Source organism: Falco punctatus (genome assembly GCF_963210335.1).
Source record: "Falco punctatus genome assembly, chromosome: 7".
Lineage (NCBI taxonomy): Eukaryota > Metazoa > Chordata > Aves > Falconiformes > Falconidae > Falco > Falco punctatus.
In genome coordinates, this window is record NC_137587.1 from 61,083,550 (window position 1) to 61,101,166 (window position 17,617).

The 17,617-nt window shown below is 46.6% G+C and overlaps 1 protein-coding gene and 1 long non-coding RNA gene across 5 annotated transcripts in view; one reads left to right on the forward strand and one right to left on the reverse strand.

Moving 5' to 3' along the window:
- Positions 1 to 1,446: 1,446 nt before the first annotated feature.
- MINAR1 (membrane integral NOTCH2 associated receptor 1) lies at positions 1,447 to 17,051 on the reverse strand. Of its 4 annotated transcripts, none has more exons than XM_080396145.1 (4): positions 16,336 to 17,051; positions 7,378 to 9,722; positions 5,639 to 5,893; positions 1,447 to 1,827 (listed from the first exon to the last, which is right to left on the reverse strand). In XM_080396145.1, exons 2-4 carry the CDS (start codon positions 9,673 to 9,675, stop codon positions 1,630 to 1,632), a joined length of 2,751 nt encoding a protein of 916 aa, XP_080252271.1. In that variant the 5' UTR covers positions 9,676 to 9,722; positions 16,336 to 17,051; the 3' UTR covers positions 1,447 to 1,629. The 4 variants fall into 4 exon arrangements, with proteins under 4 accessions (XP_080252271.1, XP_080252270.1, XP_080252272.1 ...); XM_080396144.1 differs by having other exon boundaries at positions 7,378 to 11,523; positions 16,336 to 16,432; XM_080396146.1 differs by lacking the exon at positions 16,336 to 17,051 and adding an exon at positions 11,316 to 16,327.
- Positions 16,383 to 17,617, forward strand: part of LOC308067392 — a 55,744-nt gene continuing 54,509 nt past the window's right edge. The window contains exon 1 of the long non-coding RNA XR_013929582.1: positions 16,383 to 16,501. This is a non-coding gene — a long non-coding RNA (uncharacterized lncRNA). The remainder of the gene's footprint in view (positions 16,502 to 17,617) is intronic.

Consider the following 17,617-nt stretch of genomic DNA (forward strand, 5'->3'; position numbering starts at 1 on the left):
CACACGCTCTTTCCCCACTACTTTTTTTAAACCACCCAGAAACAAACAGCAAGTGCGGCACATCCCAGAGAGCCGGAGGAATGAGCATCTGATGCTTTCCTAGCTGCTGTGTCATCATGTAGGGAGGCTGCTTCTGAGGAAACCAAATTACCCTACATAAAGAGCATTCACTAACAGAATCTCCTTTCCCTTAGAGGACCAGCAAGATCACATTATTTCCTGAATGACTTTTTTTATTATTATTTAAACTTTTTTTTTTTTTAACTTTTTTTGTTTTTTTTAGATCTATACTTGACAGAAGAGTAATACTGTCTGGGTATTTGCTTTCTCTAACCATGGCAGGTAATCTCTGTTATAGCTTGAGAATTCCTTTGAACCTGCTATTTGCATTTGGGATAAAGCATCAAATGGACATTTCCCATGGGACACAGACTGCTTGCTGTCCAGTAGAGTCAACTATAATTCTTAAGTACATCAGCAAGAGGGAAGCAAAAGGTCTCCCCATGCTGAATGCATTGCATTAACAGCAAGTTTCCACTAGTGTTGAAAAATTGTGCCCTTAATATAATGCTCAGTACCCACCAGCCCTGCAGAGTGAGGAACACTCTGAACTGTATAGAAAGCTTGCGGGAAAAAAAACCTCCATTAGTACCCATTATGCTGTGATTTATGTTATGGGCTTAAAATAACAAAATTAAACAGTTCTATTTAAGCTGCAGTCTAAAAAAAGGCACAAAGACTTTGTGAAAAAAAAATTATAACTGTTCAGATTACATTTCCAAGAACTTTAACAGAGCGTTGCTTTGATTTGCCAGCTTTACTTGCTGGCAGGAGTGAAACTGAGACAATTTCACTGTCTGCGGAGGTAAAGAATACCCTTTTGGCAAGGCAAGTTTGCCAGCTTTATCCAAATGTTATTCAACAGAAGCAACTAAAACCTCTTGTGATTGCTTTAAAACATAATCTTTTTGGTCTGCAGCACATTGCACTTATCTAAGTACTCAGTGATGATAGTGGGTCTTAGGGCAAGACCAAATACAAAGAGCACTTTTTAATCTGAACATAGAAATGAACTCTGTTCATGGCTACACAGTCTGCTTTCAATCAAATGGTTATGAAATACATAAATACTATAAAAAAATACAATACATTCAAAGTTTTCTACATTGTAGAGAGCTTTAAGACTTTTCCTAGCTCCCCAGTGTAATGCATATAGAACATTCCCTTCTATACAGTGCTACCTCCATGTACCCATACCTCTGTTAAATGCAACATAGCTCAGACAACCTTCCTCTTTTGCCTGGATTCTCATCAGTCTCTGGTTCTGTAAAACATAGTTTCTTTAGGAAAAAAAAATTGCACTTTTAAAAATGCATAAAAATTGAACCAAGTTCCCATTAACTCCACCTCACAGTCTGTTATTTAAAATAATACTTTTTTAAAAAAAAAAAAAAAAAAAAAGTGTCTCTAGTTGTTTTGTGTTTTGCCTACATTTACAGCATTCTCCATCAGGTTATCCTCAGAACATTCTTCCTTAGCAAATCCCTTACAGTTTTGCCACCAGACGTTTGAAACACAGCATGAGCTATCTGAGATACACGCGGCCGGGAGTCACGGGTCTCCGCAGGTTCAGGATTTCATTGTACAAATGGGAACTACAATGACCAGAATAACCGTACAAGCTGCTGCTGCTATCAGGGCAGCTATCTTGCAAACCTTTGCTCTTCTGAACTCGGCTTCTTTGCGTTTTAATAAGGAATCATAGCCAGGAGTATAAATGTCTTCCATCCAGTACTCTAAGTTGTTTGGGTTTAAAGATTCTTGAGTCTAAAAATTAAAAGGAAACAGTTGTTAATTGTCTGGGATCTGTCATTAAGAAAATAAATAAAGCAAGCAGATATGCCTGAAGGCCTCCCAACTGCATCTGGCTCTGCTGTCAGGATAAATTGCCACTTCTCACATCCTTTCAACTCTTGGTCCCAGTTCCATAAGGCTAACAAAAGTGGCAACAAAATACAACAAAAATTAAACTCCTGCAATAGTATAATTCTGTTGCAAAATCCCTCACATACCTCTGATTTGCTGGAAACTTCGTCATCTTGGATGGCATTTAAATAAAACCTCTTTAATCTGCTAGAGAGCAGAGATGACAGCAACTAACGGTCTGTTACTGCTTTTTAAATTATTAAAGCCCAGCTGATGGGAAGGGTTCTTACCACACACTCCTCATGCACTATATCTTATAAATCTAACCCTAATTTTGCTGCCATAACTTGCTTGCAGGGTGCGATTGCCCAGCTCCGGCCCCCAGCACCCAGCCCCTCTGGACAGGTGATCCGCAGACCCCCACCAGAAGGGCAATGCCTGGGGGCAGCGGCCCTGGCCCTTCACGCCAGCGGGAATGCACAGCCACAGGCAGCAGGTGCTGAGCACCCCGCACAGGCAGGTTGCAAGCGGATGTCCATGAAATCACCCAGGACAGAACGATCCTCAGATCTGGGCTCTCCTTCCAGCTCCATCTTCTGAAAGTCATCTGAATGCATGAGACTGTCTCAGTTTTAGGGGCAAGAGGAGAAAGGGAACTGGACACCTGGTTTAATGTTTGCTACCACACATTCTTCTGGACCATCTCCACAGATGAGACCATTTAACCCCAATGGCACAATCTGTATTTCCACAGGAGGAAATACTCTGCTTGTTGCCAAAGTCTGAGTGTCTCCAGGTTGCAGGTGATTTCAAAAAACATGCTTAAGAAATGGACAACTTTGCCCTCATTTCACACAGGTGAGCAAAACAAAACAAAAAAACTTAAGGGAATGTGAATTGGTCACAGAATGAAAGCCAACCACCTGAATGTTTTTGTTTTGGGGCTTTTTTATCTTTTAGTTTTTTCTTCCTAAGATTTTGAAACCTCTTCAAGCTTTGCATTTCCACTTTTCTTGGTTTTTTCCCTTCATCCTTTCTATTAGGGAAAATGGGGGGAAATAAAAAACTAGGCATTATATTGCACTTACCAGCAGAAAGGAATCAAGTAAAAAGAACATTCTGAAAAATGACAGCTTTTTCTCAAAGCTGCCTCCTGTGTCTGGGGCTCCAAAAGACCATTTATTTAAAAAAAAAAAAAAAAAAGAAAAAGAAAAAAAAAAATCCACGTACAATGTTCCAATAACACACACCATTTCTGTGCTCCTAACGGACCTGATCCAAAGCTTGTTGGACTCCGCACAAAGAAACTCCAGCTGACTTGAGAAGGATTTGGGTAAGCCTTTAATTGGCTAATTCAGATTTTGTGACCATGAGCTACTGGCTGAAACCTTGCTTTGCCTGAAAGCAGCATTTGCTTCACGTACAGAACTACTACAGGGAGTGATATTATAGCTACCCCAGAAACAAACAAGTAAAATTAAGCAATGGTTTTATCATTGTTTAACAGAGAGCTCTACAATAGCACTAGTATGCTGAAACAGTCTGAGATTGTACCGTTCGGGCTCTGAATGACCTGTCCCAGCCTTCTAAAAACAATCAGCAACATCGTCTCCAGAGGCATCCGAAAATGGCCTGACAATGCTTCATCCCAGTGGATCATCATACACAGAGCAAAGCAGTGACACCTCACACAGACCCCACACCTGGGACAAACTTTGGCCTGACTGGCTTTGCAGTTTCTCTTTTTGAAGAAAAAACCAGCAGACTTGTCAAGTTCCAGGAGAAATTTTCAATAAATAAAGGTAGAAAAACCCCAAAGATAGCCATGCTATGCTTCAAGGAAATTACACTTTTGGACCTCTCTGCCTTGGTATTGACCTTTTAACTACTTCAGAAGGAAGATACATTATTAAAAAGGCCCATTACTGTTAATCAGCTTCCTTTCCCATTTCGTTGCCATATGTAGGAATGTTCATTAAAGCGTAATGTATTTACTTTCAGTTCTAATAAACTTAATCACTGGGAAAAAAAACCCCACTCATCAGTCTGTGTCTATTTTTTAAGTTTGTCAGTAAGCTCTATTATAAAGTCTAGACATGGGCTTTGTGGAGTAGCTGCAATTCTGGCAGTCCTTTTGGAGGCAGAGAATCAAACCAGTAAAGTTTTATCACCTTTATCCTAAAGATAAATGATGGCAATAAGCCGATTTCTCTGGTTTGCTCACAGTCGCACAGAGCTGCTTACAGGGAACGAAACAGCCCTACGAGGAGCAGATGGAGAACACTTCTCCCAGGGGAGCTTTGCTCCCAAATATCACCTCCGTTGCTGCCTCTGCGCAGCAGGTAAGGGATGCTTTGTGACTGCCTGCTGCAGAGGAACCCCTTTCAGCCTTTTCCTACTCTGGCACAGAGTCTGCAATGCCAGCGTTAGGAATTCAGTAAGCCCTTTAACACTGATGTGAAGCAGCAGGTCTCGGGCTCCTGCACACCACCTTCCCTGGCAGACAAGCTCTGGAGACAAGCAGACTGTTGGCTGGGGTAGGGTTGCACTAAGCAGACCGCTGGTCACAGAGCCAGGCTAGTGCCATGCTGATGCGCCCCGAGCTGTAGGTCTGTGTACCCCAACTGCTGCCGAGCCTGTAGCGAGCTGAGACAGCTTGCTGTGCTCTGGGGCACGCATCCACATGCAAGGAGCCAAAAACGCCTGTGGGCAGCACCAGTCCCCCCACTGATTCAGCATGCTGCTGGATACATGCATGTAAATGATACACAGAGATCTGCACATCAGTGTGGATTTCATTAGGTGGTGCGTTTTGGGTTTCATGACCAAATACTGCAACATTTGTTTGGTCTTTACACGTTTTGGATGTCACTTTTCATGCTTCCTCTTTAAACCTGTACTCAGACATCTTCCTTCCCAGAAGATATCTTGTGTTTATCAGGCTAGATATGCATCCAACATGGCACAGAGTATCCAACATGGGCACTCAGTCCCGGGTCCAGGCAGCCCATTATATATCAGGATTGTGATTTCAAATACACTACACTTTGGGAAAATTTAAATCAAATTTTGAATTTGTCTCCCAGCAACTTCCTCTGCTCTGCTTGTTGCAGAAGAACCTGCTCCCTTCCAAGCTGGACTAAAATGCAAACGAGACATGCCCATTAGCTGATCTGCTCTTCACATGATGTTGGTTTCCAACAGCCACTTCAAAGCTGCAACGGTGATGTGTTTCAAAAACAGTCATGGTATTGAATGCCATCTACAAGTATTTTGTGTCTCATGTTCCTAGCAACATGGAAAAAGACCTAACACTTAAATTCTCTATGAATAATTCAGGCAGAACAAGGATAGAAGAGAAAGCAGCAATGCCAGCTCCTGCACCATTCTGCCTTGCTGCAGTTTGGGACTGGTTCAACTCTGCATCCCTTTATCCCTCAACTCTTCTTTAGAGCTACCAACACCATGAAAGCTTAGCAGACATCTCTCCATTGCAGAATAAGCTGGGAGCACCAACCTGTCAAGGATCACCATTCAGCAATTAAACATCCACATTCTTCTTTGTCTCTGGCCAGGATGGATAGGGATCAGCAAGATTAGAGGCTCAACGCTGCATAGCTCCTTCCTGAGCTATCCAAATCCCTTCTTAAACACATATTCTGGCAACATCCATTTGCAATCAAGCCATTCACATTAAACAAATGGGACTCACTTGTAGATCCAATGCTGCAATCTTGCCTTTATCCCCTGAATTCCTTGTATATTCCTCTATGGTCCATGATGGCTGGGCGCGTTTCACTTCAGCCAGCTCTGTCAACCTCATGTCTGTGTAGAGCGGGTTGCTTTTCATGTGTGACTTGAGTGATGCGGGGTAGGGATGAGGACTAAAGACTTGCTCAATCAAGAAAGCATCTTTTGGTTGTTTAGAGAGTCTATGTGGCTGTGGGATTTCATATTGCCTGTCTGCCTGCAATAGGGTTCAAAAGAATTTGAGAGAAGAAACAGGACTATGAGGGGGTTAAACACAAAGGACAGAGATATTCCTTTCAGAATCACCATTTTATTAAAAAAGTACCACCTAGGACAAAAGTTTTGGATGGCCTTAATCCATTTGCCCACCTCCTCACAACCAGACCAAAGAGGTATTTTACAGCTCATGTTCACTATAATATGAACACAAAGCTGATGCAGCAGAAGAAATTTAGGTTTTGTACTGTTTACAAATTATAAAACAATCCTGAAAACGGCCCTGGCATCCAGAGAAGTCTAGCTGATCTGATCTGGAAAAGCTGAGACATCCATGCACACTTCTAGTTTTCTGTTTCCAGATCAATCTTAACATGAAGAAGTCTTGAGGAAAGGCCCCATGCAGCACGCCCTTGACACCATACCATCCATGGTACCCATCCAGTGCCAGCCATGGTCTGCTGCAGGAGTGAGGACTTGCAAAGTCACCATCTCATCCTGGGCAGTTCAGCTTACAGAAAAGCCAAGGTTTGGGCTTGCTAAGGGTAACCTTCTTCCTCTTCTGCAACCTACTAACAACCCACGGTTTATAGTTTCGTGTTTACCCAGCTACACTTATTTCCACCAAACTTCTTCCTCTCCTATCTCAACCCTTCTCTGCCCTCATTCCCCATCATAAGGACAGCACGCCCATCATGTGGTCCTGATTGACAAGAGAGCTGAAGGACCCCCAACCCTCTCCACTGTCCATGAAACAGAAACAACTGCCCACACCATGCACAGTTTCAACTGAGCAACAACCAGAGCCCAGCACAAGGATGGCCACAGTAGCTATGGGGTCTGTGAAGACAGTGGTGGGCAGCTGTTAGGAGGGATGGGCAGTTTTTCTGACCAACCGAAATGAGCCCACAGCTATGCTGCATCTCCACAATGGGAGGCTTAAGACTCATTTAAATGACCGTGAAAGTCAGATATAGAGAACATTACTACAGTTAGAGTCTCACGGTACACGTACAAGGACTCTTTTCTTGAGGGATTTGAATCCATGAATCTATTTGGTTGGCTTTTAAATATGCACATACTTCTCTGATAAAAGCCGTCACAATGCAATTTCAAAGTATCCCTTCTAAAACAACCACTAGAGGATTTCAATTTTCCCCACAACCTTTTCACCAGGTTAATTACCCAGCCCCCTTACATAGCCATTGATGATGAAGAATACCATCACCCTCCAAAGACGTCACTCACATTACCCCCCCACCCCCTTTTCAAAAGAGCAAAGCTTTTAGAGAACAATGTGACCATATTACAGCTACCAAGCCAGAACGTACAGGTACAAAATCGCTCAATTATGATAACAATAAAGACAAGCATAATATGGCAGGGCAAAATGTTGTCATACCCTGAGGCTTGTGGTGACTATGGAAGACATTCATAACTAGATTATTTTTAAGTGCTTATTATGTGAGTTAAAGTTGAAATTACCTCTTTAGATTTCCTGTGCCAGTCCTTATTTTCTCCTCCATCTCTCTCTTTCATCTCCTCTTCTGTAATGCCAACTTGGTTGGTGTAAGTAATAGCTCTCCAGTCTCGGGGAGAGTTTGAAATACTTGCTATTTTGGATTCAGTTGCACTGTTTTCCTCTGTTAATGATCTCGATGACCTCCTAGTAAACAAACTTTTTTTTAAGGCTTTTACCCGAAGACTCTCACTATTACTTCCACTGGCATCCGAACAGCACCATTCTGGATTATTCTCCAGTTTGCCTCCATGAGGAGTATTGTGGCACTGAAATATCTGTGGGGAGTTACTCTCATCTGATGCAGCCTCACTCGTCAACGAATTGAGATCTATTTGTACACTGACCTTCTCTGGCTGCTGAATTTTTTGATCCAACTTGCTTAATTTTCCCAGGACTTGGGAGATTTCTTCTCGGACGCCTGAGAGAGATTCCAGTTTCTTTTCTATTTCACCAATCCTCAAAACTAATTTGCAGACACTCGTTTTTAGTTCATCATCTGTGTTGCTGATATCTGCCCGGACCACTTTATCCAATTTGTTACAGGCATTCCCGTTGGAGATTTTAGTCAAATTGTGCTCAGGTGAGCTCTCACAGTCTGATTTATGCACCTGAGACAAGGAACCAGTGCTGTTGTAGCACGAAGACTGCATCACTCCTGTGGACCCACTGATACTCATGTCATCCAAAAACCGAAAAATGTCACTGATGTCATCACTCACAATTTCGGAGTCATCATCTGACTGCTTGAGAGAGTGCCGCTCTCCATACTTGGCCTGGCCCGCCGCACACAAATCCTTGCACTTCTTGTGGTCCAGACCTTGCTGCTCTGTTTGTGTCCCAACACTCGTGGTCCTGTCGATGCTTAAGATCTGAACAGAAGTACAATTGATACTTTTATCCTTAAACTTTTTGACTGGCTCGTGTTTCTCCACATCTAGAATGGAAGGGATTTCCTTGGGTTTATGCCCATTTGATTTCACAGCATAGTTTGCTTGCATAATTGGTTGCTGCTCCTTCGTGTTCAGGTAGGACTGATGCCTGTCAGCTGAAGGGAAGCTTGGAGATGGATTGTTTGAACTCTGGTATCGTGGCTTCTCTTCAGACTGCTTCCTATTAAAAAATGACCGTTCAAAGTCAGGTACCTCCTCAGTATTTAAACTCCAGCTTTTAGCTGGCCAGGCAGTTTGCTTGGCTGGCTTTCCAGTCCACTTTTTGGTGTCCTGGGGCCCGAGAATGGTAGTTGGGCCAAAATACGTTGAAGCTTGAAGATCATCTAAACTTTCATGCTTCACTCGTCTTTTGTCTGGTATAGGAGAATAAACTGGATTCAAGTACTGGCTGCTGTATGGCATTTCAAAGCTGTGGTTGAAGAAAGCCTGCTTAGAGCTTTCTTTCCTGTTCTGAGGCTCTCTGTGTCCATCTTCTGACTTTTTGTTAGACGGTATTAAGTTGGGAGATATTGTAATCAGATTATGAAAATCTTCTTTGAATATATTTCTTTTCTGGACACATGACTGCATCACGAACGGCTCCTCATTCGAAATGAAAGTTTCTTTTATGCCTGCACTTATAGGCAAGGAGTCCTGGTCTGAAATAGATTCATTTTCAATGTTCATGGGGAAGTACGTACTCTGCATCTCACATGGTGGAGACGTGGCGATGGAGTAGGATGCCAACGCCTGCAGCCTGTCCAGAGAAGCAGCCCGACCCTTCATCTCCTTATTAACCCCCAGTAAAAAGTTGGGTTCTGATGAGGGGACAAACTGTTGGCAGTCTTTGCAGTCCATCTTTCTGCATTTTGAAGACCTTCTAACTGGAAAGCCCCGATTGAATTCCTGGTCATTCAGCTCGCAGTTGGGCACGCAGTCTGCCAAATTGCAGATTTCCGTGTCAGATCTACAGGACTCAAAGGATTCTTTCTTCTTCACTTTCTGCCTTGCAACTGGAAGTTTCTCCTTGGCCACTCCCCCATTCATTTGTATGAGGTTGAATATTGTTACTATATCTGCTGCAACCATGATTTTCTTTGATTGCTGATTGTTTACAGTGCATCTCATTTTGTCTTTGAACAAAGTTGCTGGGAAATTAGGATCCAGGCAAGCAGTGTAAAACAGCACACTTCTGAGCTTCGCCAACTGGGATAAATCAAACCTTGCACATAGGGACTTGCAGAGGTCCTGGTAAGAAACAGTATTCTGCTTTGTGTCCAGCTCCTCCAAGATCTTCACCAGGAAGAGCGAGGAATCCTGGTTGGACTCCATGCCTCTAAGCGTATTTTGTGGTTTAGTCTGGGAACTGCGTTCCACTTCTACAGCAACACACAACAGCAAACAAAAAAAGATTCTAAGTCACCCACAGATAATATCCAGAACCTTGTAATTCAGCCACAGATGGGACCTGACTCCCTAGCCATGCATTCGAGGGCTTGCCTGTACATCCCATCATTGTATTTCTGGACTCCAGGCGGTAATCCTAGCATCGATGAAATCAATACTTAAATGGAATCAGGATTTCATCCAAGGAGGCTCATTTATGTCAGTGTCTACTAAAGTGAGCAAGTGAATAAACAGCAGAAGCTTTGGAGGGGCTGCACTGATGGCAGATATACAGTCCCAGCCTGCTTGCTACAGGGCTTTTACAGAATTTCTTACCAACAGGCAAGAGGTTGAAAGTACACACACGTCAAATTGTTTGATAATAATTCTAGGCCTAGACTAACCAGAGATGATCTAGCACACCATGACAACCCCAGCTGTTTTCATATCTGACTGCAAATGGCTCTCAGGAAGATTCTTCTGACAATAAACTTCTGACATGCTTTCAGAAGTTATTTGAGCACATAAGTACCATCTTGCTTATTTTAAAACATTATTTTCTCCTCTGCTCTACCATGACACTTTTTCCAGAAATATCTTTTCTTAAGTTTATGATTCAGTAATGAAAAAGCTGCCTGATCCCATGCGAAAAATCTGTGAGCCCCATTTCAGCTATAAAGTGCAACATTTAGAAAAGAACAGAAAGAGTTAAAAAATTTCCCACTGAACCTTGAAACCAATCCGGCAGATGCTAGAGGGCTAGCTGCCAATCAGGGTAGCTTTGAAGACTGAGAAATATCAAGGACAGAGAACATCCTCTTCAGGGATGCGCTCCCAGAGAAACCCGGGGAGCGCAGCCCCATTCACCAGCCCAAAATGATAGGGCAGAGGTGGAGAGCAAAGGCTGCACATTTATGTGGATAACAAGAATAGCTCGGACAAGCACAGCTAATGCTAGCAAACATCTTGGGAAGGATATAAACCCCTGCACTTCCAGAGCTGAAACCAACCTCTAGGTATTATGGATTAGGAAAGGATGTTGATGGGGGGCAATTTATTTTTCATCTGCCTACTGTGAATATCCTTGTTGGTGTCTCTGTTGTTGGCTACTAGGAGAGACAGAGCACGGGATGATGCAGCCTGCCAATTCCTATGTTCGCTCACTTTGTCTTTGTTATTCTTACTGATAGGAATGACAAAAAAATTTTTCCCTTCCCCAAAAAGGTATGGTATCTTCCCCATTCACTGCCACCCTCAGATAACCCCTGGAACTAGTCTCTCCATCTTCATCAAATGCAGAATATCCACCCAAATGGCGAAGCGCAAGAGTCAGGCTTCCAAGGTTTCTTATGACTCATTTAAAACATCACCTCCCAGCCAAAAACCCAGGACTTCTGAGCACCGCTGCAAGAATACAGGGCTCCTGTTCCCCTGCTTGTAGCCTTTCACCTTGCCCTGATATCACACGCTGGTGATCACTATCTGTGTCAGAAGCCAGCGTACATCAGCTTTCATAGGAAATGCCACAGCAGCATCTTCAGGAGGTGAAAAAACCACTGGGTTGCCCATAAGAATATGAAACAAACCTCCATGCGGACTTGACTGTTTATTTAAGTAGCATCTTTCCACTGCGTATGATCAGAAGTTGAGCAGCAGCAATGTGAATGTATGTCTGTGATTGTAAACACAACTCTCAGAAACCAAAGGCTACAGGGATTTTTCAACACCTTCGCTGTATGCATGTTTGCTTTTAAAGCTCCTCTGTTGTGCATAGCAGCACAACTCTCCTGCAAACTGACAAAAGAGAAAAAATGTTATATATTGCTCAGTGCTTGGCTCCATAAAGTAATACTAAAAGCCAGAGGAGGATGCTTGTATCCTTTTCTATCAACAGTGTGTGCCCAGAGGAACAGCCTTTTTAACAGCCTGCCTTTGTATTGCTCTGACATGTCAACGTTACACAATGAAGCTCCCAAGCTAGGTCCAAACTGTCCTGCCTGCCACCAAAGCCACCAAGCACTCCCAGAGTAAACTTCATATGTGGGGCTCAGAGGCTTTCCCAGATGCCAGGGGACTGGCACTGCAAGTCAATTTTTTACTAGTTATAAATCTGCCATTTGGGGCCTGAGTGGAAATCTGTCTTTTTGTTGCCTCCAGGCTGAATATCAGCAAAAGCAACTATCTTCTCCCATTTGTAACTCCGCAGCTCCCTGCAAAACCCTCACCTGGACATGCATCTTCACAGCCTGATATACGCTCTGTGCTGTCCACACCCGCCTGCCAGCACCCTGCTTTCTCCCCACTCACACTCCTGCTAAAATATGCAAGTAGTCAGTTTGCAATAACATATTTCTTAAAACTGTCAACCCATTTTGTTCCCTACCTTTCTGCCTTTACTCTCTCATCCCAATGAGGATATCCTAGGTACAGTTTCTTGAACTTTTTTTGTTTTGTACCAAGCCATTCTTAGCATACCCTTCCCACCAGAGGTTTTAACTTCAATTCAGGTTGCTAAGCCCTCTGGATCTTGTAAAACTTGGGTGCAGCCTGATTTTCAAAGGTGCTGAGTGCTGACAAGTTCAGTGGAAGCCCTGCATACCCCAAAATCTTGCATTGCTTTTATGTAGCATGGACAAGGAGCCTTGGTCTGGGGACTCCAATCCATACCCAAGCAGTAAGGCAGTGGCACTGAAGCACAGATCCCAAGCAGAGGAGCCCTGCTAGACCTGGTTTAGCTCAGCGTGGGACCCTGTGCTCCCAGACCCCAGCCTGGGAGGTGGCGGTCAGCTGTACAGCAGTGAGAGGACAGGGAGGTGACAGAGGCTTTAAAACAAGGGTGACCCGGAGAGAGCTGAGCCTGCTGACGTGGGAATTCGGCCAATTTGCTCAACTGAGGCTCACCTGCAGGAGGTGGGAATTGAAAAGGCAGGTTGCAAAATCATAGGTAGACCTTGAGCTATGAGTTAGAAAATTTTCCTCTTCACTCCTTGGCTGTTGACAAACAGCTTTCTGGTGTGAGTGCACTTTAGGTGTGAAAGGTACCTGCCTGGACATGGAAATGGGTGCTCCCTTGTGCCAGCGCATCAGAAACATTGCTAGTGGAGCATGTGACAGATTCAGGCTGTGAAGAATAGGCTGTACTACCCCATAAGGATAATATATAAGGGCCTCGAAATCTTGTTGCCTGGGTCAAGGATGTAAAAACCCCGTGCCAAGGTTTTTAGTGGCACATTAAGCTCCTCTGTCTCTTGTCAAGCCTCCTAACAGCCTGCGACAGACAGGTACCTCTTGGCAAGTCACCCTGGGAGCTGCCACATCCCAGGTGCCAAGCACTTGGCCATGCACCATCTCAGCTGTTATGTCCACATTCATTCATTATCTCTCAAAGCAGGACCAGAATAGACCTGGACATGGCACATAAATGCAAGGCTCCAAAATAAGCACACGAAGGCCTTTTAAAGAGGGTACAGGGTCATGAATCAGACAAAAGCAGCAAAGCAAATGAAAGCACCCACAGCAAGAGCAACAGCACGGGGTCTCCTCGGATGGCCTCAATTCCACCAACGTCCTCGTGCCTTACCTTCACTACCAGCAGCCATATGCACCCTTCAAATCACCCTCAAAATTACTTTGGTCCCCAGAGACATGGAGCTAATCAGACACAGGGACAGGATCTAGCTTATTTATCTTCAGCAAGACAGCCTCTGACCAAAGGAGCCACTTAACATTTCATCTTCAATGATTTTGTTATATTAACACTGGGAGGGTCGCTTTGACTCAGCCTCCTAAGATTCAACATTGGCTGCTCTAATAGCACAATTCCACCCCAGCATGGACTTGTACAGCATCATATTGCACGGCTATTGATGGGGTCTGACTCCCTTTGCACGCAGATGAGCTCCAGGCTTACCACAAATCAATGCCGCCTTTCCCTGCACCAAGAGCAACAAACTGAGTTCTCATCTTACCATTAACCCACTGTCTCAGCCTCTGGAGGAGAAGACCAAGAATATTAAGACTGCAACCTCCATCCCTAATGGTGCTTTCTGCTGCACAAAGCGAATATACTGTTCTATTTTCTGGTGTCTTCAGGAATCAAGCCTCCGTGAGACCTGTGGTCCTCCAGACCTGGGGAACCTGCGCACTCTTTCATGCAGCTCGCTTCCCCGCAGAAATGCCAGAATGCGCTTTCCCTCCTCACCACCTCCCAAATCAGTGCTGGGGAAGGGGGGCCCCTCACCTCCTGACTACCCTAAAAATTCACATTCACAGGAATTCATTAAATTAGCACCACTCCTCAGTTGCCCTGGCTGCTTTTGAAACCCCTTGGTACCTTCAGCCCAAACCCTGCCCCACTGCACAGGCTAAGGGCAGCATACACTGGGGCAGATAAATCCCAGCACAGGATTCAAGAGAAAGTCCCACCACTCGAGATCCCTGAGCAGCGGCTGGGTGGCAAGGTGCCTGCATGAGCCTGAATCATGGCCACTGGCAGACAGACCACGTTATCTTCCTCCGTTATTTCCTCCTTCATTTCCTTCCCTGTTCTTTGTGTCTCTGACATTTGCTCTCCCCATTTCCCAATATCCACAGCAGGTGCAGCTAATACACAGATGCAGTTGCTGGAGTCATTATTTCCCCTCTCCCTTTGATTTGCCAGCCGAGAGGGAAACAGCATCCTTGTTTTGCTTCCCCCCATGGTGACTAACGGGCCACCCTATAATACCATTACGTTGCGACAGACAGAGCGAGTGATCCTTGCATAAATTCCCCCAGAAAGAGCCAGCTACTTGAGCGCTGGAGAACATTAATATAGAGTCTGTGAAATGCTGGTTTACTATTAACTTGAGCTCATAAATCTTTCAGCCTGTCTTCCCAACGCCAGATACTATAAAACAAGGCAGGCGATGCATGCCTCACATGGAACACGTAACACATCGAGATGGAATTTAGTTTTTGTTTTCTCCCACACTCACAAATCCATTTCTCTGTCAAAACATTAAGAAATTTCCGATGAACGAATGGGCACCTTGAGCCTTGTCTGGCTCCCGCCGCGCACACACATGGGAGCTGGCACTCGGGCAAACAACACCCGTTTCCGCACACCTTAATCCTCCTCCTCCCCCTGCCTTCTGCCACTCATTAAAAAGAAAACTAAAAAGCGCACTTTGGAGCCCTGCCTGTACAATGGCAATCGCTTCTCTCCACCTTTCATTGAAGAGAAAAGTCCTCCTGAACATCCCAACATGGGCAGTCTCCTTCAGACTGTTCCCTCGGCTGTGTGGCAGCGGGGTGGGCTCTGGTCCCTGGGGCAGGTAGCAGATGTGTGTTGGCTCCCTGCCTCGCTGGGGTGTTTTTTATTCACGGACAAACGCCTGCAGCCAGGGAGCTCACACGGCTTGTGCTCCTGCTCTCACCAGCGGCTCGCTGCCGTTCTGCCTAGGAGCAACGCATGCTTCGCACCCTCCCGGGCATCCCACCGCTAACCTCACCCACAGTTCACTGGGGGGACTGGTGGGGACGGCACTGGAAGAAGTTACTATTTTATGGCTCTCATCTTGTGCGAGCAAGCCCTGGAAAACTACGCTTTACAAACCCAGCTCTTTAACAGAGGCAGGCTCTGCTGTAAAGGGACCCTGCACAACACTTCAGCACACACAAGCACCCCACCCCCCAAGAACTGAGCAGTTTTTAAAGGCTCCCAGCGCATAAATTAACTGTGAACTTGTGGATAAAGGCAGCGTACCCTCACAGCCGTGTCAGGGCTCAAGTCAAACAAGGTTTGCCATTGATTTTTCTTGCACAATAACATTAGGCTATTTGTGTTGCTCAGTTACGCAATCCAGGTTAAGATATCTATATGATCTGGGAAAGTGCAAACAATCATTCTAAAACTGCAATAAATTACTTGAATTATTACTGCATCATACGTTCATGGTTATTCTTTGCCAACTATTGGCCCATATAAACACACACAAATTCCGTCCTTTCAATGCATTATTAGAGTGCATCCAAGTCACATTTTCCCCCAAGAAATTCTGCATAAGGAGACACCATTGCAAACACTGACAAACCAACACAAAAAGGTCTAATCGAGTTAAACCCAAGTGATTTATTCCATCAATGGGCAACCTGGATTTCTCCACAGCAAACCTCTAACAACCCCACTGCCACCAGACCTCGCTCCGGTGGGTCTGGATTCTCCGGTCCCCATCCCTCCAGGCCTCCTGCTAGGGGTTTAGGGGTCCCGGGGCCCAGGCCAGGAGTCACCCACTTGGTCCCCTCCAGCCGTGCAGGACTGAAGCGGAGCTGCCAAAGTCACAGATAAGAGTTTCAAGATTTTTGAGTCCCCCCCTTTCCCGGGGAGCCTGACAACGAGGTGGGACCCCGGGGCACCCGGCAGGGACCACAGGGGCTGGGGGTGGGGGGTCTCTTACCTCCACTTACCCCACCTGCCCTAACCCGGCGGGGGGAAAGCCTGTGCTGGAGCCCCCTCCCCGGCAGCCCCGGGAGATGGGGGGTGGGGGGCGCTCCTCCTGGGCGCCCCTTTCAGCCCCCCCCAGCCCTTCGCACATCCGTGCCCCGCTCCCCGCACCTGGGGCTCACCTGGGGGCTCCGCCTGACTCTGGCCCGGGGAGCGCGGCCGTCACGGACGGCTCTGCCGCTGCACCAGCCGCTTCCCAGCCCGGAGGAAGAGGAGGAGGAAGAGCCCGAGCCCGAAGCCCCAGCAGGATGCCATAGCGCCGGGCTGCGCTGACAAAGGCGGCAGCAGGTTGGCATGGGAGGAGGGAGAGAGGGGAGGGGAGGGGGGAGGGGGGAGGGGGCTGCACAGGCCGAGCCTCCCTGCGCCGCCCCCCCCCGCGCCCGCCGCTGCGGGAGGGGCTGCCCCAGCCGGCCCCGGGCGCTGCGGCAGCGGGCGGGTTGCGCTGCCCGCAGGGACGGTGCGCGGCGGGGGGGCGGCGGATCCGCGCTCCGGCCGCTGGGAATTACCATTCTCATTATCTGTGTTATTAGTGCCTGGCCAGCTGGGGGGGGGCGGCTCGGCGCGGGGTCCCGGCGGCCCCAGGAGCCCCCCCGGCGCTGCCAGCCCCGCTGGTGTGTGTGTGTGTCCCGCTCCCCAAATCCGGGCAGAGGGTGCCAGCACGCCGCAGCCTGCTGCAAAGGCGTGATTGAGGGGAGGGGGCATGCCTCTGCCCACCTGGGGACATGGCACCCCGGTGCCACCCTGTGTGCCCACCGGCCCCCGGGTGGGTGCAAGGCCGGTGATGCACCGACCTGACCCCCGTTGGCCAGCGGTACCCTACACACACACCACCCCCCCACCCCCCGAGACCTGCGGGTCACGGCATCCGCAGGGATGGGGACCGGTGGGGTGGGTGGCCAGCGCAAGATGCTGCGTGGGGTGCCCAGTATGGGGGTCCCCAGCCCGGGCGTGCTGCGATGGACATGCCAGTCCTGCCAGGCAAGAGCTTACCTTCTGTCAGAGCACTGCTGCTTTCCTCGTTGATGGTCGGCTTACCATGCCACCCAGGAAACATTGCAGAGAGTTTTTAATAGAGGTGTTTGTTGCTGGGGGAATAAAGCAGTCAGATGTCAAAGGCTTGACTTTTCCTCTCATTAGTACTGTTTGGGAAGTGGACTATCAGCTTGTCTTTCCTAGATGAACCAATTCGAAGGGCTGTATGTACAAACACGTCATGGCCATCAGACCTCTGTGGACAAGCTGGCATAAAACTATGTGGTTTACTTACTCTGACAGCCTTGGGAACAGACGTCTCTGCTTTCCGGGAAAAAAAACAAGGAATTGGGAGGGGGATTTTGTCTGCAGCCCACTGATGTGCAAGTTCTTCCACTGACTTTGAGGAATATTGTATGGGATTCAGTGTAT